At 38.6% G+C, this 26147-nt stretch overlaps 2 protein-coding genes across 4 annotated transcripts; both read right to left on the bottom strand.

Moving 5' to 3' along the window:
• Positions 1-176: 176 nt before the first annotated feature.
• Positions 177-5652, bottom strand: cd79b (CD79b molecule, immunoglobulin-associated beta). The gene is made up of 5 exons (XM_054598903.1): positions 5486-5652; positions 4143-4460; positions 3900-4018; positions 2712-2765; positions 177-1478 (listed from the first exon to the last, which is right to left on the bottom strand). Exons 1-5 carry the CDS (start codon positions 5535-5537, stop codon positions 1380-1382), a joined length of 642 nt encoding a protein of 213 aa, XP_054454878.1. The 5' UTR covers positions 5538-5652; the 3' UTR covers positions 177-1379.
• Positions 5653-9630: 3978 nt separating this feature from the next.
• scn4aa (sodium channel, voltage-gated, type IV, alpha, a) lies at positions 9631-24893 on the bottom strand. Of its 3 annotated transcripts, none has more exons than XM_054598548.1 (26): positions 24606-24893; positions 24209-24327; positions 23973-24062; positions 23753-23881; positions 23388-23479; positions 22902-23195; positions 22751-22814; positions 22507-22648; positions 22182-22379; positions 21333-21503; positions 21104-21233; positions 19729-19967; positions 19467-19640; positions 19011-19367; positions 16128-16592; positions 15565-15606; positions 15278-15410; positions 15043-15197; positions 14756-14929; positions 14500-14622; positions 13317-13598; positions 13173-13226; positions 12143-12280; positions 11512-11616; positions 11011-11281; positions 9631-10931 (listed from the first exon to the last, which is right to left on the bottom strand). In XM_054598548.1, exons 1-26 carry the CDS (start codon positions 24858-24860, stop codon positions 9631-9633), a joined length of 5697 nt encoding a protein of 1898 aa, XP_054454523.1. In that variant the 5' UTR covers positions 24861-24893. The 3 variants fall into 3 exon arrangements, with proteins under 3 accessions (XP_054454523.1, XP_054454522.1, XP_054454524.1); XM_054598547.1 differs by having other exon boundaries at positions 23973-24050; positions 24606-24860; XM_054598549.1 differs by lacking the exons at positions 15565-15606; positions 22182-22379; positions 22507-22648; ... (5 more) ...; positions 24209-24327; positions 24606-24893 and having other exon boundaries at positions 16137-16592; positions 21312-21416.
• Positions 24894-26147: the final 1254 nt, after the last annotated feature.

Genomic DNA, 26147 nt, shown 5'->3' with positions numbered 1-26147 from the left:
TATTTATTTAATTATGTATTGCTTATTTAAGTCCTGAGTTGTTTGTTTACTTATCTATATGTTGATCAGTTGATCATCTGAATATGTTGTTGATCAACTTGCTTATTTATTTAAGTTTTTTATTTGTTCATTTATTTATTTTACATGTTAAAGACAATAAAAATAAGACCTTCTCCAGCAAATGAAAAAAAACTTTTATTGTTTTTGTTCTTGTTACATTAACAAAAAGAATACAGATTTTTTTATATAATCAAACAACAACAAGTCCACTGACATTTAGATAAAATAGATATAAAACTCTCAAGTCAGAGAAGTCATTATGAAATAATACACAACACTATATTTAAAAAAAGAAAAAAAAGCCTCATGAAGCACCAAAAATGTCAGCTATCGAGTCTGAATTGCTGAATTTTTCCTTTACACTTCTAAACAATTGAAATCACATCTGATTTATTCACCCCGTAGTTACTGCATAGCATAAAATCAACAGTGTGTATAGCAAGCGTTTTAGAATAACTATGATGTTGCACATTTATAAACAAACTGTTACTAGAGGAAAAATGAGAAATCTCCTCTAGTGCTCTTAAAGGTAGAGATCAGATTTGTTGAAGTGGCGTTGTACAAAATGTTTATCCATAGTCAGGTTATTACTACAGTAGATGTGGAGTAACGGACAGGAGTACTCCAGAGCAAAGTAATGTACTGCTGTGGACGGAAGCGGCAAAACAAATATTCAATATCAGTTCAAGTGTGCGCTATATTTGGAATATTGTCACTGCTCTACTTTGCCTTCAGGGAATTGAGGCCGTTATTTATGCTCTCTTCAAATCCACCAGACTCCTTTGACAAAAACAGTAATTTTACCTTGCAGAAGAAAGGAGTAGCTGGTCTACCGCTGTCTCCATAGGGTTAGTTTGTTTGTGTTAGTATGTGACTGAGGTGAATCAGAACTAATTCTTTGAAACAACAAAGTCACACAATATCACAAAGTAACTAACCAATAAAGGCAGCAGTAGACCAGTAACTACTGTGTTCTGCAAGGTAAAATGAATGGTCTGGTGGCTTTGAGGAGAGCATAGATAACGGATAGAGGGTTGTCTAACAGCGAGCAATAACAAATATTGAGAATACAGCTGATATTGATTTTTTTAGGCGGCTAAAATATGTTTTTCTGCTGACCTTATTCACAGCAGTTCATTGTTTTGCTCCAGCACTCCTGTCTGTTTCTCAAAGCTGAGACATGGAGGCGGCCATCTACTGTACAATAAGTACCTCATACTGTACAACCCCACTTCAAACAATCCAAACTCTCCCTTTAACAATGTATTCATACTTTTTCTATCAAGAACTTGTAAGTAGTATGTAATTGTGCGGCGGTCTCACTCCCATGGGGCCTCAGCTCCCTCAGCTACATCAGCCTGGGCGTAGACAGAGAGTTCCTCATACAGACCTCCTCCACACGTCTCAATCGCCAAACCCTGACAGACGTAAATAATATTAGATTTACGTCAGTGAAATGTGTGAGTCTAATGAGGCGTCCAGGAATCCTAGTTAAAGCACAATTTATGCCTTTTCTTGGGCATATTGGTATAGCTTGAATTTGCATAGTCAGTGATTCAGACATGACTCAAAAGAAAGGGGATATGCAGCTGTTAAATGTTACAGCAGAGCAGTTGACATTTAAATATATTTCATGTTATTTGTAAGAAGCTATCTGATGCTTCGAACTGTTATATCGTTAAAAGATGCATCTCAGAGTTTAAAAATTACAGAGACACTGTGCTCACAATTAACTCATTTTCTTATCTTAGCACATTAAATCCCCGTTTATTTGACTTTAACTTTCCGTCAGGCATTTTCTTTAAGTATATTTATGCTTTTTTCTTAGAAGGCTTGACTGCAATGACTCATGTCTTCCAAAAACTGTATAAATCAAAAAAAGCTTGGTCAGGATGCTTCTGTTAGTACCCTTTTTACTTGAAGTTTCAACTAATATATTTTCTAATAAATACTTCAAACTACATTTTGACTGTATAGTATTATGCATTAAGATTGTCTGCTTCCTCTTGTTTTGTTTTATTTTATTGTATGTTAATGTAAAGCACTCTGAGCGGCAATATTGGTATGAAAGGTGCTACATAAAAAATCTTCTTCTATGATTTCTACAAGAACACTTCAGTTAATAAAAAAAAATCTAGTTTCAACCCACAAAACCTACTTTACAAAGTTATTATAGTTACAAAAAAAGACAGACAAAAGTTCAGCCTACTGTTTATAAATGAAAAACCTGAGAGCTGCATTGAGAGAACAAGATAAAACTGTGGTTATGAGCTCAGTGGTGCGAGGAGACTTGGTGCGTTCTGCTGTGTCTTGCACATGTATTTTTGATGATAAAAAAAAACACAGCTGTGATGTGTCTTCCCAAGTACAACTGGTAAATGATCCAATAGAATATGATGCATTGCTGTAGATTAAATATCCAACAAAGGAGTTTAAAACATCTACAGCAGTAAAATGAAACATACACATTAACGCAGCAGTAATCAAGAAACATCATCTGTAAATGTAAAACACTGACAGGGAACATTTTGCTGGACAATCAGGACGTTTAGTGGAGTATTCCAGTATGGTATTAGTACTTTTCTTTAAGTAATGGTAAAGTACTTCTGCTCTTTGTCCAATATATAAATGTAAAATGAAAGCAAACAAACCTCATAGATGTGATCCGTTTCAGGCTCCTCGTATATGCTGTCCTGCTTTTCGTACTGTTAAAAAATAAAGAATAAATAAAAAGGAGACATTTTATGATTTTGACAAATTAAGTAACTTTAATCTTTAAAAATGGCGACTAGAAGTAAGCCAGCTAATGTTATGTTGATCTAGCCGATGGTTCGATCGTGGAACATCTAAATCAAAACAGGCTAGCTATGCTGTTTCAAACTGGATTGAAAAATGGCTTAAAGGTGTGTAGAAACTTGTAAAAAAGAACTTCCGTATCTTCATACTAAATTGGGTAAGTGTTATCTTTCAGTCTGAGCTGCTCTGTTAGCTTATCACACAAGTAATGCAAACTAGGGACCATCTTGCGAATGGATCCACCAGCCGTAACGTCAAATTGGGCCAGGGTTGTTTTTGATCGTGCAGGCACTTCCAAATGTTTTAAAATTAGCTTGAAAAGTACAGCTACAGGTGATATTAAGGTGGAGTTGATTAAGCCAATCAATGCAGGAGAGCAATCGTTAATCAATATTTGAGATTTAAAGATGTAACAGTTACCAGCAATAATTAAGTTGGAGAGTGTGATCCTATAGTTCAGTCTCTAATCTCATAGTTTTTGTTTGTATTGAGCAGTTGTTGCTAATCATTTTTGGCTTTATATTGTATTTTGCCTCTTAACTACATCATTTGGCTGCTGAAACAGAGGAATTTATAGTACTGTATCCATCTATCTAACTATCGTGTATAACCTCTACAGTAACAAAACATTCAAGGTTTCTATCTTCTTAAATTAAATGATATGCTGCTTTTCTCTGTTTTATAAAATTATAAATAACATGAATACTTGGGACAAAACAAGCAATGTGAAGTCCATTACCTTGGGGGCTGCAGGGAACTTTTAAAAATGAATTGATAAATCAGATGGATTAATAAACAAGATCTTGCATTAGTTGCAAGGCCTACATTTTGGCTGTGACCTATCAGATGTATATAGTATTGTAGACATCTGTTTTATTCCAAAAAGCTTAAGTCACTTGAAAAGATGAAACTTCTTCCTTTATTTTTACGTTCATCTTGGCACTGAATGTTGCTGTGCAAATCTTCAGCTTTATTCCATCAGCAGTGCATTCTGCAGTGCATTCTGGTAAAACAAAATATTTTTTGGTCATCTTGCTCCTCACCAGTTTTTGTTTGCGCAGCAGCACAGCAGCGATACAAACCGCCATCAGCAGGCCCTGGAGGATAATGAGACCATCCTTCATCTGGGTCCTATACAGAGCCCGGGTAAGGTCAATGGGTTCTGTGAGAGGAAAGATATGTGTTGGTACAGATCTCAATAAATTACAGCAAATGTCCACTCAAAGTAGCACTGCATCATGAGTCTGTGGTTCTACATAAGACATACTATTGACCCAGCTACTCACTGGCAACTTGAAGTGCAGTCCCGGGTCCCCATGTTTCGTTAACCTTGCAGAAGTACACTCCCTTATCCTCAATGCGCACATCATGCAGGACGAGAAACATTTGTTTCGGATTTTCGTTATGATATTCAAACCCTCGTCCTGCCACTAATGGGCGTCTGCTCTTTACATCCTCGTCGTCGTACCTGTCGGTCTTGAACCACTTCACATCGGCCGACCGGACATTCTGGGAGGACAGGCAGCAAAAGAACAAATTTGTTCTGGCTTTCAGACCGTAGAACCGGGGCTTCTGGGTGATCTGCACGGCGGGGTTTGGGGCCACTGAGCAGACAGAAGGAAGGTTAAGGGACAATGTGGCACAGTCACAGCAGCGGCCACTGTAAATCTCAAACTTGTATGCAGATGATTTAGCTATATATGCAGCCAAAATGATGCTAGAAAAAGTGATGGACTCAGTGGATATGGAGCGGATGGAAAATTACTATTTCAAGAGATTATCAATGACGATGATAGGATTATGTCACCACTGTCGTAAATGATATGCTGAGGGTTACATGCTTGAATCCAAATATCCTATACATTCAAAATGGTGTATTTCTGTTTTGGGCTTACTATGTGCCATAGGGATATTAAAAAAATAAGTGTAGCCACTTATGGTTGTCTATAGAGATGGGGATGGTAATTGTAGTCATTAGGGTTGCAACTAATAATTACTTAATATTATGGATTAGTGTTTTTATAATTTTTTGATTAATTGATTCCTAATTTAGTCAATAAAATGTAAAAAAACAAACAAAAAAACTGTTCTTAGATCCTAAAGCCATGGCTCCACATAGCTCATTTTGTCCAACGGGAAGTATAAACTCAAAGTTATAAACTTAACAACGCCATAAAACACAGATAAGCAGAAAATTCATGTATTTGATTGTACAGAACTTTGGTCAACTGTTGTTGTTTTTAAATGTTCCATTATCTCTATTACCTTACTATAAAAACGGACTACAGGACTGAAATAAAGTAACCTGATTGATAACTTGGACAAGATAAACTGTAAATACAGTATATTGAAATAACTAGTCTTTGTCTTCAGAGACAACTTCCTCTTTTCCCCAGATGGTCAGGAAGTAATGGTACGGTGGAGTCAAAAATAACATGCAAAACACTTATATGCATTGTAGCGTCGTAAAAAGTACAATTAAATGATTAAGTCAAGCATTATGAAGTGACTAATGCTGTAATAACATTCAGAATTTCACTAATGTTAATATTTGGCACCAAGACTGTGAATGTTGTTTAGTTCATTTTCATTTTTCAGTCACTTATTAATTGCAAGAGTTTACATTTACCTGAGATGTTGATCAAAGCGAGCCCACAGCATCCAGCCAGCAACCAGCGCATGATGACATGCAAAAGAAAATAAAAAATACTTAGAGCGCTGATGTCCGAACACACACGTTAACCCTGATTCTCTCTGCAGGTATGAGAAGGTTGTGAACAAGGAGAAGAAGTGTCTGCAGCAGTGGGTGGGCTGTCTGTCAACACACAGGCAAATAAGGGGAAGAAGAGTGCTGTAACATGGAACCAAAATAACTTTGAACAACCCACACTTTTAACTTAAAAAAAACCAAACTTCACTTACATGTGTTCCATTTTTAAGACGAGTGAAAAAAGATGGTAAACCTGAACATTAGGGGGCTTGAAAGGAGGATTTTAATGAGACAATTTGAAGGGCAACAATATTATTATAGGGCTTGGTAGGGTTTGACATTTTTCAATACCCGAGTTTCAGTATCGATAATAACAACAACAGTAGCTTTTTGTTTTGGTGCCTTACTTTTCATTTAATAAAAGCAGCTAAAGTGCTCAAATGTAAAATTTAGAAAAAAAAATATACAGGGGACAATTTGACATGTTCTAGTCGGGATTATCCTGTCCAAAAAAATGCACAATACTTTCCTGATAATCATCAAAACATGATGAACCATGATTAATTGTAATAACTTTTGTGGTCCTCTGACTTTTTATCTAGCGCTATCATCACATTACTGTAACATTTTAATTAACCCAGTATTAGTTTTGAAGGTATTTGGTCATAAACAAATGACATTCCCAATAGCCTCAGCTGTACTTTGTGTTTTTTGCAAAATTAGCAAACATAAGCATTCTTAGAAACTATATGGATATATGGACATGTAACCCTGACAGGAAATGCTGTATAATGTTAATGAGAGGTGACTCAGAAAATCAGTCAAGCTTAGGGCCTGACTTATTTCATTTTTTCATTTTCAGTCATTCATGTTGCATAAACAATGTTGGCTGTCCAAAAATGATTTTGATCAACGGTAAAAGTCAAAGGTGGGAATTGTTTCTTGTAGGGCTGCAACAATAAGTCAAATAATCGACCAAATAATAGACAGAAAATGAATCGTCAACTATTTTGATACTCTATTCATCATTTAAATCAAGATAAAATGCCAAACATTTTATGGTTCCAGCTTCTCAAATGTGAGGATTTGTTGATTTTCCTTGTCTTATATTGATAATTACTGAAATATTTGTGTTTAGGAGGAAAAATAGATTTGAAGAAGTCATCTTGGACTTTTTTCTGATGTTTTATAGACCACATATCTATAAAAAAAAAAGGCAGCAGATTAATCAATAAATAAAATAAAAGGTTTTAATAGGTTGCAGCCTAAATGATTTGTGCTGGTGTCTGGGCCACTGATTAAAATAGCCACAGCTGGGAATAAAGCTGCACGACTCTGCCAGGCAGCCAAAACTGTCAGACCAACACATCCCTCTTAATAAACTCCAGTCAGCACTGGGCAAGACGTGTAGCATGCAACCACAAAAAATATGCAAATAAATAAGACACCCGACTTCCTTATTTCTTGTAAGAGGCTTTACTTATTTTCGCCTGTTGACTGTCATGAACAAAAAATAGCGACCGGGTAAGAGAGCCAGTATAAAGTGCTGAAATGAGCAGTTCTGTTGAAGAGGAAAGATGTCAATACTAGAAATGAGAAATTATAATTATATAGCTGATAGTTAAAGAGCTTCATTATTCCCAAAACTGTATTATAAGTAATTTTTTACTATTTGTTTCTTTATAACCATGAATGGACTTTGTGTATTTTGAGTCAGCCCCACAATACTCCGAACAAATAGAGGAAAAGGATGCACTGGATTGTTTTGTAATTTCAGAAGTCTTGTCCCAAGTTTGGAAATAAAACGTGACAGAATAAATCAGTCAGCAGAGCGGCCTGTTCAGTATTCAAACCACCAGAGGGCCTCAGTGCAGTTTCACATAATACATCCACTGACAACTCACAGCCTACTTTTCCCTACAAGAAGTATTTTATTCTCACAATATACTTACAGTATTTTTACAATAACAAAAAGGATATAAATATACAATAGAGAAAGAAAAGAAAAAAACATGTATATACAGGCAACACTGACTGTGGGTGTACCAGTAAAGCTCTCCCTCCATTAGAAATGTAAACAAAAGGAGGACACCGTCTTGTGAGTTTGACTGTAGCATCAGAGGAGACCGTAGCTAAGTGATGCAGCGGTGTGTAAATATTAAATAGGATTGCTGCGGGTCACATTATAGAACGACTGCCATGCCGCGGCAGCAGGATAAGACAAAGAGACACCTCCAAGAGGAAACATTCATGATTGTTTTTATCCCCCAGGGTTGATGTTAAAACAGTTCTGAACACATAAACAGGAGAAGGGACAACCTTCCATAGTCTATTGTAAAAAAACAAACTAGAAAAACTGTAAAAGTGCTTATGTTGTTCGTGTATATATCTATTCAGAGTAAGACGTTTTAAATTCAATTAAGACTTAAACATCAGCAAGTGAAGCAACCTTTCAAACACATATTTTTCTTAAATATGTAAATAGGAGTGATTATCTACACATTGGATATTTCTTTAACTTCATTTATGGATTTATTTAACTCAACCAACACTCAGCTGTGTTTCTGTATTTCAGATTTATTTTAAGATCAAGTCAAAAGATAAACTTCTTGCAACCTTAGGCAAAACTTAAATTAAAATGTATGTCAAGTATTTATACTATGTTAGAATTGTTGTTAAGTAGACAAATATAGTTGAAATGAACGGGAAGCTCAGCAGTTCTGTTGATGTAAACACCATCTTAAGTTTAAAGTCACAGTGTTTAAATCTAAATGCTGAAATGGAAAACAAGTGACTGTTTGCTTTGAGTTTTAAGATCAATCTGTGGTGAAAAGAAATTGACAAAACATTAAAAAGACATGCATATATCAGTGGTGAAATTAGAAAAGAGGAAGGTCTCTCAGTCTGCTCTAACTCGACCTGGAAGGGATATAAATAGTGCAATATAAACCGGGCCTTCAGATGTTAACTGCATTAGCCGGCCCGTGTTAATGTTAACTAATAGAGAATAAACAGAGATCAGGGTTTCACTGGTAGACTGGGATAAATGTGATGAGAATAATCCTTATATATGTACAAAACTACCTCCATTATGGAAAATCATTTAGTGTCTGATTAAAAATAATTGTCATGTAGAGCCTTCACGTTTATGAGATTCCACATAAAAGTGACTTTAAGTAAGCAGGAATAGAATTTTGCTCTGTTTTAATTTTTCAAAATTTATAACAAATGAGGTGAATCCGTTGTACCATTTTTAGCCATGAAATGGTCGTGTGCATATTGATTAAATTTAAATTATTTCTTAGTAGAGTTGGATAATAGTGGTGCATTTTTGCTTTTAAATGAAAACACTGTGCATGACATAAACACAGGGTCATTCAGGTTTTCCCATGTGATGTTCAAGTTACTCTTTGGTTAGAAACTGGGGCACATGATTTGGTTTTCTGGTAATAATAATCATACCAAAAACAAAGTTATTGCAGGCCTAAATGAGGACTTCAACCACAGCATGCATTAAATGACTATGCATAGAATAAATATTGAAATATATGTTATTTTCCAACATACAGGAAGCTTAATCTTGCAATTTCAAGATGGATTTTTCACTAGAAAGCTATCATATCTGATTTCTGGTCCACTATAATGTTTAACTCTGTAAAAACAAATAGTTTTTTTAGTAGCTGACTATAAGTGTTTTCTGAAAGTTACTGTACAGTTGCATGTTGAAAATCCCATCTAATGGCGCCTTTAATTTGAAAATGTCAATTAAATTCAACTATTAAAAAGAGTCGGTAATTGAATATGTTAGCATATTATTAGTTTTTTACTGCCAAATAAATTCTAATTAAACATGTTAATTAGTTTGTTCTCATGCTATATTAATAGTGTTTAGAATTGCTGATGTCTATATGATTATTATCAAGGAAACTTCAAACCCAAAAGACACTTGAATATCACATGAAAAAAACAGGAATTATTTGTTATGTTTAATTATCAAACATTCATTAGCTGTGTTAGCTTTTCATCTAATGTGGCAAACAATAATTATAGTCTTCTGCCGTTTGCTATACGTCCGTCTCCCTCAGATTTGCAGGTATGGTAAAGACTAGTTCGTTGGGGGCAGAATGTAATAAAACCTCACTCGTTATTTCTACAGGTACAACTATGATATTTGGCTCGGGGGGATCTGGACCACATTGGGTCTCTGTGTCATGTGACAGTGTCTCAGGATCAGGAGGCTGTTGGCTTGTAAGAGTTTCTAAATCTGCCTGCTCCATCTCATCTGCGAGGTCCACGTCGCTCCCGTAGAGCACCCCCATCCTCCGTGCGAGCATTCCCAACCTCTCTGGTGGATCGTTACCCTCGTCCTTCCTACCCACCCTTTTACAGCGGTGCATGAACGCGGCGTGCCGTACGCAGCGTTTCAGCAGGTGCTTGCGGTAAACCCTCTGAATGACGACGGCGGCCATCTGCTCTTCCTTGTGGCGCACTGTCGTGGTGATCGGCGCAAAGGAGTCCGAGGTGGGGTTGCTCAGGATGAACTTGGCCTGAATGCTCTCACGCATCGCCGCCATCTCCACCGTGTCTCCTAAGACCATCTGCGTGACGGCCAGCAAGACGTCCAGGCAGTGGATCCTGTCCCCGATGACCAGCGGCAGGTCCATTTCAATCAAGCGAAGCCGGTTGGGTTTGGCGACCTTCAGCGGCTGCTGCAAGGCGTCACAGAAATCCGAGAGCCGGCTGTACTCGATGAACTGAGTCCCGTCCAAGTCGAACCTCTCCCACGTCTCGTTGAACATCTCAAAGTCTTCCTCACACAGTGCGTCGCCACTCTCCTCCTGCGCCACGTTGAAGTTCTCCAGGATGATGGCAATGTACATGTTGACCACCACCAAGAAGGAGATGATAATGTAGCCGCAGAAGAACGTCATGCTCATGAGCGGGTTGCCGCAGTTGCCTTTTACGTCCGTGCCCGGGTTCTCAAAGTCCGGATCGCAGTCTGGAAACTCCTTGTTCAGCATCGGAAGCAGAAGCGCGTCCCAGCCGGCCGACGTTGTGATCTCAAACAGGCAGATAATGCTGCCGCCAAACGTCTCGAAGTTAAATATGTCATCGATTCCAGCCTCCTTTTTGACGTAGGCGAAGTTTGACATGCCAAATATGGAGAAGATGAACATGATGAGGAAGAGCAGGAGGCCAATGTTGAACAGAGCAGGAAGTGACATCATTAGAGCGAAGAGAAGCGTCCGAATGCCCTTCGCTCCTTTAATGAGACGCAGGATCCTGCCGATTCTGGCCAGTCTGATCACTCTGAACAGAGTTGGTGACACAAAGTACTTCTCGATTATGTCTGAGAGCATCGTACCTGGAATGAAAGGAGAGAATACATGAACACCTGCTATCTGTTTAAAAAACACTTTTCTAAGTAATGTAAATTTACCCACCAGCTATGGACAGGATGACCACGACGAAGTCAAAAACGTTCCACCCGTTGGTGAAGAAGTATTGTCGCAGAGCAAAGAGCTTCAGCAAGCACTCGCCGGTGAAGACGATGATGAAGGCGACGTTTAATTTAAAGAGGAAACCTTCCATCTTTGCGCTTTGGTTGTCTGTCTCCACCATCATGGTCACCATGTTGAGGCAGATGAGCACCATGATGAAGATGTCAAAGAACTGCTGACTGATGAAGTCAAACACCAATCCTTGGATCAGGTTCTGCAGGTCAAAGAAGGGCGAGGAACAGAAACACAAATCCAATCATCATTTGGCCATTTGTACACGTAGTATGTTAAAAAGGTCATCGCAGGGGTCACCGGGGACTTATCCACTTCCTTTCAACATCAAATAAATAGTCTTTCCCGGACAAAATAACACATAATATAACTAATTTATTACTAATTAATTACTAGTTAATAATTCTATATCAGTTGTAAAAAATGACAAACCGTTGGACGTGGAATCGGCTTCTGTGGCTTCTTGGAGCCAAGTTTCTTCATGGCTTCATAGTACTTTTTCTGTTCCTCAGTCATGAAGATGTCTTTATCTCCAAAGTGCAGACACAAAATGAAACAAACATATAGTTAAATAATGACCACAAGATTGAGGTTATGTTTTCTTGTAGCTTCGTTATGTTTTCCCGCAAAGATAGGTTGTGTGTTTGTCTGTGAATGAGTGTGCGCCTCTCTGTGTCTGTCCGTGGCTCATCTTGTATACTGCTGCACCAAACTGCATAATATTTTGGGTGCTCTTTCATGGCGACACGCTCAACAACCTCTCGTAGTTGCAGTGAGTAACACTTTCTCAAGACTCTTTTTTTTGCTTTTTTAATACAGCCATTTACTGACTGCTGACTGCTCACTTCCTCACACAGGAAGTCAAGTGTCTAAAAAAAGACTCACTTTGAGTACCAAAATAAAACAGGAAATAATAATTGAAAAACGGGAAGCAAGAAAACATAACCTTAAATCAACAGACTAGGTGTAACATTAATAGGTATATCATTAGGTGACAGCAAATATGGATGTATAAATCGCGTTTGTGCATACTACTTCTTATAAAACAAAGTGTGATACTTATCTTTTTCTTTTGTTGGTTGAAGTTGTCAATAATGACACCAATGAAGAGGTTGAGTGTGAAGAAAGAGCCAAAGATGATGAAGATGACAAAGTAAATGTACATGTAGAGGTTTATCTCATAGGAGGGCTGCTCCTCTACCTAAAAGAGGAACAAAACATTTCGAAATAAAAAATCAATCCTTTTCCCTTTACTGAATAATGAATAAGAAACATGGCTGTGTGAGCAAGTGGATAAAAGGTTAAACAGGAATATGATACTAGTCAGAGACGGCACTTGTTGATCCAAAGACTGGACTCACTTCACCATCACCACCTGTCACATATATATGATTACATATATATTGAATTATCTTAAAGTGCAGGGAGGTGTGAAAAAGGGAAGGGAGAATATTTGAACTCCAGACTTGGATTTCTTATTATAATTTACTTTATTTATATTCATATACCCAATAAAAAATACCTTTCTAGCCAAAATAGGTAAGATATTAAAACATTATTTGGGATTTCTGATATGCAATTCCTCCATTCTCATAAGTTGTCTCTACTTTTTTTCTAAATATTTTTAATACTTTCATTGCAATAAACTGAATTAATCCATCCACAAAATGCCCAAGAATATTTGCAATTATTACTATTATGTTTTTATTTTATAAATCCAGTGATTCAAACAGAAAAAAATAAAATTAATATAGATAAATAAACAGTAGAAGAGTAAAAGTAAAAAGTAAAAGAAATCATAGTCATCTGTATATACAGATACATGAATACGTATACACAGGTATCTATATGTGCAAATATATTCATGCATGCATCTACATTTGCATTTATAAATTAACTAAAAGTATTGTTAATTATTTACTTATAATTATTTGCAATAATATTATGTAATATAGTACTTCAAAGGTATTCAGAAAACTAGACTAAATAAAGCTTCTTCTGCTACAGGATGATTTTATTTTAATAAGCAAGTGTAAGCAACATATCTAACTGCAAATATTACGTTTCAAGACATAACTGTAATTCATAACTACCTCTCTTGAGTCGACGGCAGCATACATGATGTCCATCCAGCCTTTAAAAGTTGACTGAAAACACAGAACATTGTTTAAAAATCTGTCACTGAACACAACAGCTTTTATTCCCACGTATGTAATAATGAAAACAGCTCTCCTCACCACTTGAAGAAGTGACAGGTAACCTTGTCCCACGTTGTCGTAGTTGACCTTGACGTTGACCCAGCGGGCGTCCTGCGTGGCCTCTTTGACGGCCATGCAGTCGCTCCGGTTGTTGACCTGCGTCATGGGGAAGAGCTCCTCCGTGGTGGTGTTGATGCAGCGGTAGAACTTTCCAGCAAACAGGTTCACGCCCATGATGCTGAAGATGAGCCAGAAGATCAGACACACCAGCAGCACGTTGAAGATGGAGGGGATCGCTCCGACGAGAGCGTTCACCACCACCTGTTCAGAGGAGAGGACTCTGTTAGAATTACGGGATTATAAAAATATGTATGTTCCCTGGATTATTTTGTTTTTAGGAGTTAGAAACAAGCTTTCTACTGACATAGAGTTGTAGCCGTACTCTTACCTCAGTCAGCTCTGGTAAAGCAGCCATGGTGTAAGCATGCATTCAACACACATTGTAGAGGAAAGCCAGTTAGATTAGTGAGTTAATGCATCAAACATCATCTAGATCAATGTTAGCTACAGTGGTGGAAAAGTTTTGAATCAGTACAGCAATGCAAAAATACTCTATTATAAGTAAAAGTCCTGCATTATAAATTATATTTAAGTAAAAATTCAAATATATGAGCAGCAAAATGGATATAAAGTATAAAAGTAAAAGTTCTCGTTTTTCAGTTGAAGTAACCTTAAATGAGAAGTTTTTATATTTTAAATAATATATTTGTTAATCCAGCAGAATTTCTACTTTTGTTGCTGCTTGAGGTCGAGCTAGTTTTAACTACTTTCATCCAAAAGGGTCACCAGATAAACTGAGGGGTCATGAGATGATTAATGCGAGAGGAAAAGAGAAAACAAGTTCTGATACACAGATTTTGGATGTTTCTTAAGTTTTGAATCCTCTTTTACCTTTAGTGCTATTTATTAATCCAGATTTGTTTGGTCTGATTTGCCTGGTTTTGGAGATATTGGCCGTATCAATGTCTGCCTTCTCTCAAATACAACAAAGCGCCAACATACAAATACAAATATATTTGAATGCAATATATCTTTCTCAAAAATCATGACCAACTCAAGGAAAATACAAGTACTTTAAAATAAATGTACTTGGTTTCTTTCCACCACTGGTTTGCCGTGCACATTGCTCAAGCGTGGTTGCACAGAGAAAAAAAAAACGTACCCTCATCCCTTCAAATCTCGACAGCGCTCGAAGAGGCCTCAGTGCCCTAAGAGTCCTGAGGGACTTGATCGGTCCGAGGTCGGAGTATCCCATCCAGTTGGCGGCTAAACTAATCAGGGAAATCTGTGGCAGAATCAAAACATTTCCTATTCACGTGTTACCACGGACTCTATCTGACATCAAACATCTTTATTTCTACGTTCTGTTGAAATGTTACGCATCCAGATGAGCTGTAAAATAAGACGGCAAAACTTACATCTACTATGAAAAAGTCCAACCAGCACCAAGCGTTGGTGAAGTAGGTCTTGAAGCCGTACGCCACCCATTTAAGGAGCATCTCGATGATGAAGACGTAGGTGAAGATTTTATCAGCAAACTCCAGAATAATTTTGATGGTCCGGCGTCTTTCTATGTATATATCTTCAAACGCCTGCCAAAGGAAGATATAAGATACTTTGACACACGTCTGCATCGTAATACAACATCTTATCGCCATCATAAAAAAAACATTTCTAAATTTGATGCAGTGATGTCAGCACTCACCAGAGCTCCGCTGCTGAGGAGGATCATGAATATGATGAAGGTTTCAAACCAGTCATGCTCCACAATCGTGAAGCAAGCCCTACGCAGGTTCCACCATTTCTTTCCTTTACCTTGGGTGATGTCCACAGTCAGACACGGCCAACGCCTCACACACTCTGAGGGGGGAGGAGAGATCGTCTGTGAGAAGATCATTTTTACTGTTGAAGGTTAAATTATCCTTTGGTTTCGTTCATACCGTCGGTGAAGCAGGCCTCCGGCTCCACAGGTTCCGGCTCTTCTTCCTCCACTTCCTCTGGTTCGGGCTCAGGTGGTTGATAGTCCACTGTGCTACACACTGAAGAATCCCCATCATTCAAAGCACCCATCAGCTAGTCAAGAATTACAATTGAAGCTCGGTTACAAAGCCACCATGCAAAATATACATTTTTTATTCCCCCCCACATTAATAATGAGCAGAACCACATAGACATTAATCATTGGGAATGAGGAGTTCTTTGTTTGTGGGTCTGCAGAGTTACTCACTTTGACATTTCTCTGCACTTTACGTTCATCTTGTAAGTTTTCCTGAAATCGCACAGTAATAGAGAATGAACTTTAGTAAGCATTCATAAGCAGTAAGTACATTTGTTTAGTATTTGATCAGATTATTACACAGTTAACACGACTGTCAGATGTTTGTTTCCCTTTGGCTTATGAAAAAGCATGAACGAGGGACAAATTCAAGCGTAGATTTGTAGGTCAAAGTTCACCTTTTCTGATGGAGCCAACGCGTGTTTCATAACTGTAATAACGTCTTATAACTGTAATAACTTCATATTTGTAGCACCTTTCAAAACAAAGTTATGAAGTGCTTTATAGAGAAAGCAAATAATACAAAATTGATAAAAATCCAAAACATTGCATTAAAAATAATTGAGGCAATTACATTTTTTCAGAAAGCTGGTCAGAGAGGTGTTCAGTTTGATATTTTCAGATTGACAATGAAGTCAAAGTGATACATCTTTTAAATATATATATATGCTGCTGGTGGGTGGTGTCTCGCCAGTGCACGTAGATAAATACATTGAACTTGTTGATTTATCTACTGTACTTACCTCATTATCTTCCTCATCTGAAATATCTGAGTCATTAGAATTATCAGCATCATCCTCGTCATCCTCGCCCAGGTTTTCAAAGTCTGATTCGACCCGAGCGATTGGCACATTGAGACTGAACTCTCCGTCCACAATAAATCCAGAAGGCCGGCCTTCCACCAAACAATTATGTATCCCATCTTCCATTTTTAAACTCTGACCGGTGTCCATGTGGTTCATTTCAATTTCCTCTGTTTTCGGCTCCTCGTTGTCCGGCGGGCCCTCCTCGGGCTCCTCTGGCTTTTTGCCGAGAAGCTGCAGGACGGTTCTAACGATGAACGCTTTGAACCAGTCGATGCCTCGATTGATTCTACCGACGGCGATCTGGAGATTGTTCATCTCCCCGTCTTCATCCCCTGCAGAGAGGTTGTCTCCGCTGAACGAGCTGAGCAGCAAGGCCAAGAAGAGGTTCAACACCTGATGAAAGATACATGAAGGTAAATGTAAGTTTACACTGAGATGTAAAATGTCAAATTAAAGCAGCTTTAGTAAAGCTAAAGTATAGGAAATATCTAGAATTGTACAGTTTATTTCTGTGATTATTGTACCAGATTTAAATGATCATTACATTTTCATTACACCTTAGGGTGAGTGAATCCCTCTTGGGTCTGCATGTGAAATAATTATTCTTTTAATAAATCACTGAGTCAAAGTTTTCCGACATTGCTGAACTTCACACAAAACGTCTCAAATACACATCACGTATCAAATTGGTCCTGTGATGGCGCTTCAATAAATATAATGCCGCCGGCCTCCTGTTGCAGACGCGGCTATCTTTAGAGTCTAAACCTGTTGGTCATTTTCTCGGTTCCTGTTCAGGTTTAGCGGCAGATCACGGTTACACGGCAGGCTGATCCGCCTCGTTCCAGTGTGGGAGCTGTGAATCAGTAAAGAGGATGAGCTGCACAAAACACAACCCCAAAGGTGGAGGAGGGAAACTGTTTAAAGAAATTTAAAGAAAGACAGTTTTCTTTAGAGCAGCTCTAATCATCTGATGATGTGAGAGGTTTAGTCTTTATCTTAAAGAATGGTTTGACATTTTGGGGAAATACTATCCGCTTTCTTTTCGAGAGTTAGAAGAGAAGAGCCAATACAACTCTCATGTCTATCAGCTAGCAGCCAGTTAGCTTAGCTACATACAACAACAAGTTGTGTTCTTATGCAGGTTTATTTGCGGAACTTGTTGTTACTGTGAGGTTGCTAGGTAATAATTAGTTGTATAAAACTTAAACAAACAAGACAATAATTGCTGACAAGAAAACAAATAGGCTTTTTAACCAAAATGATGCACTTGTCTTTAAGATTTCTAGCATTGGGAAATAATTCAACATGTTTAATAATATTTGTCTGAGGCCTTGAAATTATTCAAAATAATATCAAATATTTAGTGGTTTTCTTTCTTCTTATGTAAAAACTCTTCTGCCAAAAGTCAATAAAGACGGCAGATGAAAGAGTCGCAGCTCAGAAGCATTTTTTGATCATAAAGAGAAAAGACAAAGAGCACAAAATGATCATCATTCGTCTCTACACAAGCAAGTTTAATCCACTCCCTATGCTGAGGCGCTGACGGCCCAATATGATTACCACTTCATCAATTGCGCTTTAATCTGCTATCAAATTACTTTCCCTTAACACCTGGTCTCCTCTGCCACCTGAGCTCTGCTCCCTCAGCTGTCCATGTTTGTTCCCTCAGTGGCAGAAGGCTTCCTTGAGCCGGATCTTAGCACAAGCTCAAGGTCAAAACCACTGTTTGGTAGATACAGTCATTTGATTTAAATAGAAACCCCACACTCCTGTGACGTGCGTTGTTATTCTATTTGCCTTTATGTCAGTGGAAATAGTGAGCATCACAAGGAAGCCGCAGGAATCTTTGGCACAGTTTGGCCGTTGCAATACTTTTGTCGACTTGACGATGGGACATTTCCTTTCCATTTCTATGAATAACCTTACAGGAAATGATTTTGGCTCTGGTTATTAAATACGATACTGAAATGATTCCTGAGTATGATCATCTGTATTGTTATTATCCATCCATGAGGCCAGAAAAAATGTCAGGGAAAGTATTTCAGCATGCTCCAAACATTCAGGATTCTTTCACAAAGCCTCATAAACTCAGCTGCCTCTTTGCACAAATTCAACCAGACGCTGTGTGAAAAGATAAGTGAACATTTATCATATGAAACTGGAAGAGCATTTGGAGAGCGCAGACCTCACTAAGCTCCAACTTTTAAAGGGTTCCTCCTTGGCCCATGATACAACCTTCCAACAAGTTTCAAGAAAATCTATTCTTTCCATAATCCTTCTGACAAACAGACACACAAACCGAACCAAAAACATAACCTCAAGCCACATTTAAATCCCACAAACATGCATATATACTGTATGTTTTCTCATGTGCATTTATGAGTCACTCACACTACAACACCTAATATACTACAGTGCCCCCTGATGGATACAATTTTCTCTTCCCCAGCTGTGTCTGTCCGTCCTTGGCAACTGCTTAGGTTATCAATAGACTGCTGAGACATGCAGGCCGCAAAATCTCCTGGCATTATGATAAGATAACTGTTAGATTTAGAAAGATATTTCGAAATAGTTTGTCAGCTTTACAGCTTCACAGTCGTGACAGTTGCATGTGCAATTGAGCGGCGACATGTGTGAGCTCAGGAATGAACATCTACTTAAGATTCACCATGTGCTGATATAAGCAGTGGCTATAAACACGGCTGCAAGCTTGTTTTTAAGTGGACCTCAGGAAGACTAGCCAATATTTTCCCCCATGCTTTAGATTTAAGATGTGGATCAGTAGGAATTAACAATTGTTTTTGCACTCACCACTAGATTTCCAATGACCATAACCATCATGAAGACGACCAAACACATCCCTGTCCCGGCCACCTCCATGCAGTCCCACATGGTCTCGATCCACTCCCCGCACAGGATGCGGAAGACGATGAGGAACGAGTGGAAGAAGTCGTGCATGTGCCAGCGCGGCAGCTCGCACTCGGAGGAGATCTTGCACACGCAGTCCTTGTAGCTCTTGCCAAAGAGCTGCATACCCACCACGGCGAAGATGAAGACGATGATGGCCAGCACCAAAGTCAGGTTTCCTAAAGCTCCGACCGAGTTACCGATAATCTTGATCAGCATGTTGAGCGTGGGCCAGGACTTTGCTAGTTTGAAGACACGGAGCTACCTCGAACACAAGACAGACAACAAGCAAAAGACAGTGAATAATATTGAAGAAAGTTCTTCTTGCAAATGGATACGATAAATCCAATTGTTTCTCACCAGACGGAAAGACCTGAGGACAGACAGGCCCTGGACATTTGCCAAACCCAACTCCACCAGACTGAGAGTGACGATGATGCTGTCGAAAATGTTCCAGCCAACTTGAAAGTAGTAGTAGGGATCCATGGCGATCAGCTTGAAGAACATCTCTGCGGTGAAGATCCCAGTGAAAACCTGCGGGGGCAGACATTTCTGTTCAAATCAGGTCCGAGGCGTTCGAACATTTCTGCGATAAATTTAGTGTCATTTTGCACATATTCACCAGATTCCCCACGGACAGCATGTAGTCGAACTCCGGGGTCATGGGGTAATGCTCCATGGCCATGAAGAGGGTGTTGAGCACGATGCAGATGGTGATGGCCAAGTCCACGAAGGGGTCCATCACCACAAAGAGCACCCAATTTTTAAAGATCACCCACTGCGGGTAGCAGTCCCACTTCAGGAACGAGTTGGCAAACTTGTACCAGGCGGGCGGGCACGGCCTCTGAGCCTCCTCCAACTCTAGACAAAGGAAAACAATTAGGTAGTCTACCATCACTTTATCAAAGATTTAAAAAAAGTCCAGTTTTGTTTTCTTCCCGTCTTCAGTTGGGTTCATCAATAAAGCCCAGGACTTCCTGCTGACTCAGAAACAATTTCTCACAGTTATACACCCCTGCAAATATTTTCTTTTCTTTATTAATATACACTTAATTATATACTTGTTTTAACGTACTCGTATTTATTTGTTACCATATTTTATTTTAAATTATTGTGTTTACTGTTTACTGTTACGCACCATCAATCACCTAGCCAAATTCCTTGTATGTGTAACAAACTTGGCAATAAACAGCTTCTGATTCTGATTTTGTGTATGATTTGGCATCATCTAGCATTGAAACTTCTCCTGTGTGTGAAGCGTGTAGGATAATTACGGTGGTTGACACGAAATACGCTACTGGCCCTATCCAGAGAGTTGATGGAAGAGTTGCAGAGGGCATTTGGAGAATAGCATGATTTTGCATGAGTGAACAAGTTGGCAGCAGTGCAGAAAAGAGTTAGAAACATGGTAGACTCTGTGTAACGGCTCATTCTAAAGTAACGAAAACCCAAGGATTGTATTAATTTTCAGGTGATTATACACTAAAGAAAGCATTCTTACTAAAATGATATTCCATTTCTGCCAATAAATCCCACCAAATGCTACACAATGTTCCTTAAATCATCTTTAAACGATATGCACAATACAGCTAACAGCGAGCGCTGATGTCTGTGCCAAGTTATAGTCGAGCTAAAATAGACCGAGCTTATCACCACGAGGGCGCGACACTGAATGTTGACAGGGATTTTTCCAGTACACAATGTGATTATAGCAAGCTCAAGACAATGCTACTGTATTGGCCTTGGATAAAATCAGTGTATAATGTCAACAACTGCTTGATAATCTAATAAATTAGAGCTCACATTAAAGCATCTCATCTTCATTCCCTGGAGGAACTTGACACTCGCAGATGCTTAGATGCTGCTGCTCTGTTGCGTCGTCTTTTTTATTTAAGTTTAATCAAAGCTAGAAAATAAATCCTTGTATTTTGGGATTTCTTTATGAGAATTGTTAATGCATTATCAGTGTGTAGTTTCTATGTTTTTTGGCACTGTACCTTCCATAGCAGCTACAGTGAGCACCGTGTGAAGACTAGCACTCCTCTGTTTCATGCCTGGTTCCTCCAGATGAATCATGCTGTGCACGGAGCCCAATGACTTCTCTCCGAGTTTGTATTCTTCAGCAGACTGTAAAAAATGTGATTATAAATGTTGTCAGTTGCAATAAAAACCAAAGGCTTTTTAAAAAAAACAATTCATTGTGACCAGAGGGTGTGACGGATTCACCTTGACCATGGTGGGCGCTCTGATTAACAGACGGGGAATGATTCTCCCGTTACAATCCTTGATAATTTCATCATGATCGAGGCTCAGTTCATCATTCGTCAACTCAGATAAGGTGTGATGACTCAGCGACTTCTTACTGGTTAGAGTGGCTAAGCTCCCAAGACGTTGAGCCTGGGAGATATTAAAAAAAAACATAAAAACATCAAGTTTCAAGTTAGTCATGTGAAGAAAAAATTACAGTCGTTGACGATAATCATCTTAGAGCTCAGGCTCCCCCCTAAAACGCTCATTCAGTATGTATAAAAAGACAATAAAAAAATTAAGAGACAAGTAAAAAATGAGACTCTTAAACGTAAAATAGTATTAGTTATAAGTTTAAAATAAAGAGGTGCAATAAAACTATTAATTTGTGGTAGACAGGTGTTTAGTAATGCAAAATGAATAAACTCAATGAAACAGGAATGTACAGTGGTAGATTGTACGTGAGAAGTAATACATATACAGAGATGTAAAAAGTGAGTAAAAGACTATTTAAAAAAATAAATATAGTGCTTTTAAAGGCTGTTTCAGTTCTACTATCAACAATTTGATAGGTATGTAATGTATGTACAACTTTCTTTGAAAAAGTGAGTTTTTCATGATATGACCATTTTAAAAGAACAAACAAAATGTCCTTAATGTTTTCTATACATTGGCACACAGCAGCCACAGTCATCAAGTAATAAAAGCTTTCGTGACTGACTTTAACCTCTTCTAACTGCTGTAAAACACTGCTTTTGTCAAAGTGGTGGGTAGGTTTGTTAAAGTAAATAAATGATGAGCTGTCTACTTATTGCTTGTAACAGTTACCTCTTCCTGATTCTTGAATTGCTCTAGTAGCCGCTGGAACTCTTCCTCTTTCTCGATGGCTTCTCGCTGAGTTGCCTGATTCTGTTCTTCATAAGCCATGGCCACCACAGCCAGGATGAGGTTGATGAGGTAGAAGGAGCCCAGAAAGATGATCACCACAAAGAACAGCATGTATGTCTTTCCGGCCGCCCGCAGGATCTGTGTTTGGAGCAAAACAGAAGCTACGAGAACTAAGGACATCTTTCTTTTTTCCCAACTGAAGTTTTTTAAAAGTTCCAAGTTAGATGTTGTGAATCTGTTTAGAACAAATGAAAGAAGTGCCAACCAGCTGGAAAAGGTTCTCCCAGTAGTCCTGGGTCATGAGTCTGAAGAGGGCCAAGAAGGCCCAGCCGAAAGAGTCAAAACTGGTGTAGCCATAGTTGGGGTTTCTCCCAGCCTTCATGCATGTGTATCCTTCTGGGCACTTTCTGTCAACAAAGATGGAGAGTCTGCAATCGCTCTCCAAGCCTCCAAATCACACACAAACCAGATTAAATGATCGTGGAGGCGTCAGTGTGCATGATACATACCCAGCGTCAGAGCTGTTTCCACAAAGTAGAGCGTCTAGGCTGCCTTCCAAATAATAGTGATTATCTACAAGCAAAGAAGAAGAAGCATCAGATTTTCCACTGAGGACAATGTCAGCTTAAAAAAAAGGGGTGTAAAATGTGTTAAAAATACCTGCGTTTTCAATATACTCATTGAAATCAAAGGTGCTGTTGGAATATGTTTCATTGAAGCCACTGGTGCCGTTGAAGGACGCTGTGTTGTTAAACGTGGCGGCGGTGGTGTTAAAAAAATTAAAGGCGGTTTCGTTCATCTCGAGTGGCCATCGCACACATTTCTGACGCAGGTTTCCCATAAAGAGTTGAAGGCCAATGAGGGCGAAAACAGCGAGGGCAAAGACGGTCAGAATCATGACGTCGACCATCTTCTTCACCGACTGGATCAAAGCGGCCACGATGGTTTTCAAACCTGACAAAAATACAAATGATATGTCTGAAACAGCTCTGTGACAACAGATGATAATGAGTTATTAATTTTATCCCAAAACATAATGGCAGAGGATTTAAATGAAATGAAGTTTTACGTATATTGGCTGTCTCCTTTGTGAAATTATACACACAACAAAATGATAAAAATATATAAAATAATAAAATAAAATACCAGGAATCACAGTAATTGTTTTAAGGGCTCGTAGTACACGAAATGTCCTGAGGGCTGACACGTTGCCAAGGTCAACAAACTCAGTGACGTATCTGTGGAAAGAAACAAAACAATAAATCAAAGCCAAATAAGACTCATTATATTGTCTATTTATTTTCCTTTTCTTCCAAATTGGCCTTAAATGCACAAAAAAAACATTCACATTATCGACTTTTGTAGTAGCCTATCATTAGTCTCAAAAATGCCACTTCTCTTTAAAAGCAGTTCATGCAATCAAATGTATTTATTTAATGTCAAGATGAGACAATTATACAACAATAAAACAATTTTTCTTATTTCAAACGCAACTATTAAAGCACACTTACGCCATACTGATCACCATGAAATCCAGCCAATTCCACGGATCTCGAAGGAATGTAAAAGATCCAACACAGAAACCTCTTGACAACACTTTGACTGTTGCCTCACAGGTGTAGATACCAGTAAAAACATACCTACATGGAGGGGAAAAAAACACACGTTAGTATAAGAAAGTGTTAAATGTGACACAGGAATGACCAAAAAACACAATAAAGAAGTACTCACTCAACGGTTTTACTCCATGCTGGCGGGTTGCTCATCGTCATGAATACACAATTCGACAGAATCGTAATCATGATGAACATGCTAAATAATTTAATTCAGGATTAAGGAAACATACATGGACATTATGTTTATATATACACAATATAAGCAGATATTTCCACACTTTATACACCACTTAACATCAAACCTGAATACATTAAAATAATAAAAAAATCTAAAAATAGTTCAAAGGATATGAATGTATGAGAATTTTGATGGCTCCTCTTCTTATCAAACTAAAGGGGCTCAGAATGTAGCAGGCCGGTTCAGCGTTGAACCTGAAGATTGTGTTTCCTTTAGTGATCACAATGAATGTCTGAAAAAAACACAGATTATAAATGCATAAATGATAGAACGGATTCTAAAAACACTTCCTACTATTCAATAAATACTTAAGTGATGACACTAACATTTAACTGCAACATACCATGAATGAAATGGTTTACATTTGGTAAGAGATACTGTATGCAGCTTGAATATGTTAAGTAATACATCCTGTCGTATTTCAAGGTTAAGCAGGGACGGAGTTCAGCTCATTAAACACTAAGTGTGTGTTTTCATTGCCATGTGAGACCCGGATGTGCTCAGACTGACGTGCTGTGCTTTGTAGAAGGGGTCCAGGTCCTCCAGAGGCGTGTTGAGCAGCTCCGATGGAGGGTCTCCGTAAATCATGGGCAGACTCTTGCCCGCCTCCAGATCAGCGTTTGGGGCCGTTGGCTCTTCCTCGTCCTGGACCTCTACTTCTGCGGCCTTTTGGCTTTCCGCCTTGAGCCTCTCGATCTCCGCCAGCGATTCCTGGGTGAAGCGGCGGAACGCCTCGGTGCCTCGTGGAGGGAGCAGGGGCGCCATCTTCGCATCGCGAAGGGATACCGCCACACCGGGGTTTCCCTAGGAGGAGCTGGAGGGAGGACGAGGAGGGGATTGAGAGAATGCATTTTGAGGTTGTAGCATTAACCTTTTGGACTTGAAGGAACTGTGTGTAGGATTTAGGAAGTAAAATCATAATCATTATATGTTTCCATTTGTGTATAATCAACTAAAACTAAGTATATCTACATAGGGTCCTCTTCATGGAGTCCACCATGTTTAAAGTATCCTCAGACAACAGTTCTTATAATAGCCTACGAAAAAAGATATTTCTTCTTTTTTTTTTTAGCATTTTCCTAAGAAATAGGAAACCGATATATGCGACTAAATCCTTCTGCACACTGCAACTTTAAACCATTAACATTTGGATTTTGTTTTATTACAAATGTGCAAAAGCAGTTGTTCCCATCCCTCAAAATGGGTCCCAAGATAAAAGTGTTTCTCTACTTTTCTCTGATCTTTACTTCTTTGTGAAATACTAGATGTCTTTGCATATTCTTTTGCCAATTGTTTAAATTACACAATCTCTATAGAGTAGAATTGCTCAAAACATTTTATCCATGTGATTGGGAGTAGAACTTTTTCAAAAGCCAATAAGGATTGGAACCACTGCGCTAAAGATTTATGTCTCCATACGTTTCGAAACCCCTCCTGCCCTCCACCCTGTGCTCCACATCTCTGACCTTTCACCCCTCACTACAACACGAGCACTTAAAAGTGTCAGCATGGTAACAAAATGACTAGAGGCACTCGGGACGAGAGCTTGGACTTTCCCACCGCTCTAAAGAGCCCATGACATTACCCCTGTACATCAGATTACTTATTAGCCTAGCAGACGGGTCCGTATCGGGTCCAAGTGGCGTTCGCTTACATCCTTTGATGTGTTTAGCAACCAGTCTGGAGCAGCTGAGGTTAGGCTGCTGCTAGCACGGCAAAATAAAGGAGTACATTATCCTTTAAACTAGCTATTTGTCTTTAAATGGATGTACCCTCCAATAAAAATCAAAAGATACCATTGCTTGAGTAATAGTTGTCTACTATCATGTCATTTTGGTTGTATTTTTTATTAATTAAAGAATAAATAAATCTAACTAAAACAAGTTGAGAACGAAATTATATTTGCGAGAAAGCAACAATATAAATATGCATTCTGCAAGTTGAATGATATGCAAATTAGCTTTGATATGCATTTGAAAATATTTGTAGGACGACAACACAACATAACTATAAGTGGGCCTTAATCTAACAAGTAATGGATTCAAGGAAAGT

Source organism: Anoplopoma fimbria, chromosome 5 (assembly GCF_027596085.1).
Source record: "Anoplopoma fimbria isolate UVic2021 breed Golden Eagle Sablefish chromosome 5, Afim_UVic_2022, whole genome shotgun sequence".
NCBI classification, from domain to species: Eukaryota; Metazoa; Chordata; class Actinopteri; order Perciformes; family Anoplopomatidae; genus Anoplopoma; species Anoplopoma fimbria.
The sequence above is the reverse complement of the archived record's forward strand: the minus strand, read 5'-3'. Positions and strand labels throughout refer to the sequence as shown.

Excerpts from the sequence above, each read along its gene's own strand:
- cd79b (XM_054598903.1), bottom strand. The coding sequence starts at position 5,537 with ATGCGCTGGTTGCTGGCTGGATGCTGTGGGCTCGCTTTGATCAACATC. Across the intron at positions 4,461-5,485 it reads CGCTTTGATCAACATCTCAG|TGGCCCCAAACCCCGCCGTG; the intron begins GTAAATGTAAAC and ends CTGTCTGCTCAG. Across the intron at positions 1,479-2,711 it reads AAACGGATCACATCTATGAG|GGTTTGGCGATTGAGACGTG; the intron begins GTTTGTTTGCTT and ends TACGTCTGTCAG.
- scn4aa (XM_054598548.1), bottom strand. The coding sequence starts at position 24,860 with ATGGCGCCCCTGCTCCCTCCACGAGGCACCGAGGCGTTCCGCCGCTTC. Across the intron at positions 15,607-16,127 it reads AAGATAATGAGGTAAGTACA|GAAAACTTACAAGATGAACG; the intron begins GTAGATAAATCA and ends GTGCGATTTCAG. Across the intron at positions 13,227-13,316 it reads ACCTGTCACTTCTTCAAGTG|TCAACTTTTAAAGGCTGGAT; the intron begins GTGAGGAGAGCT and ends CTGTGTTTTCAG.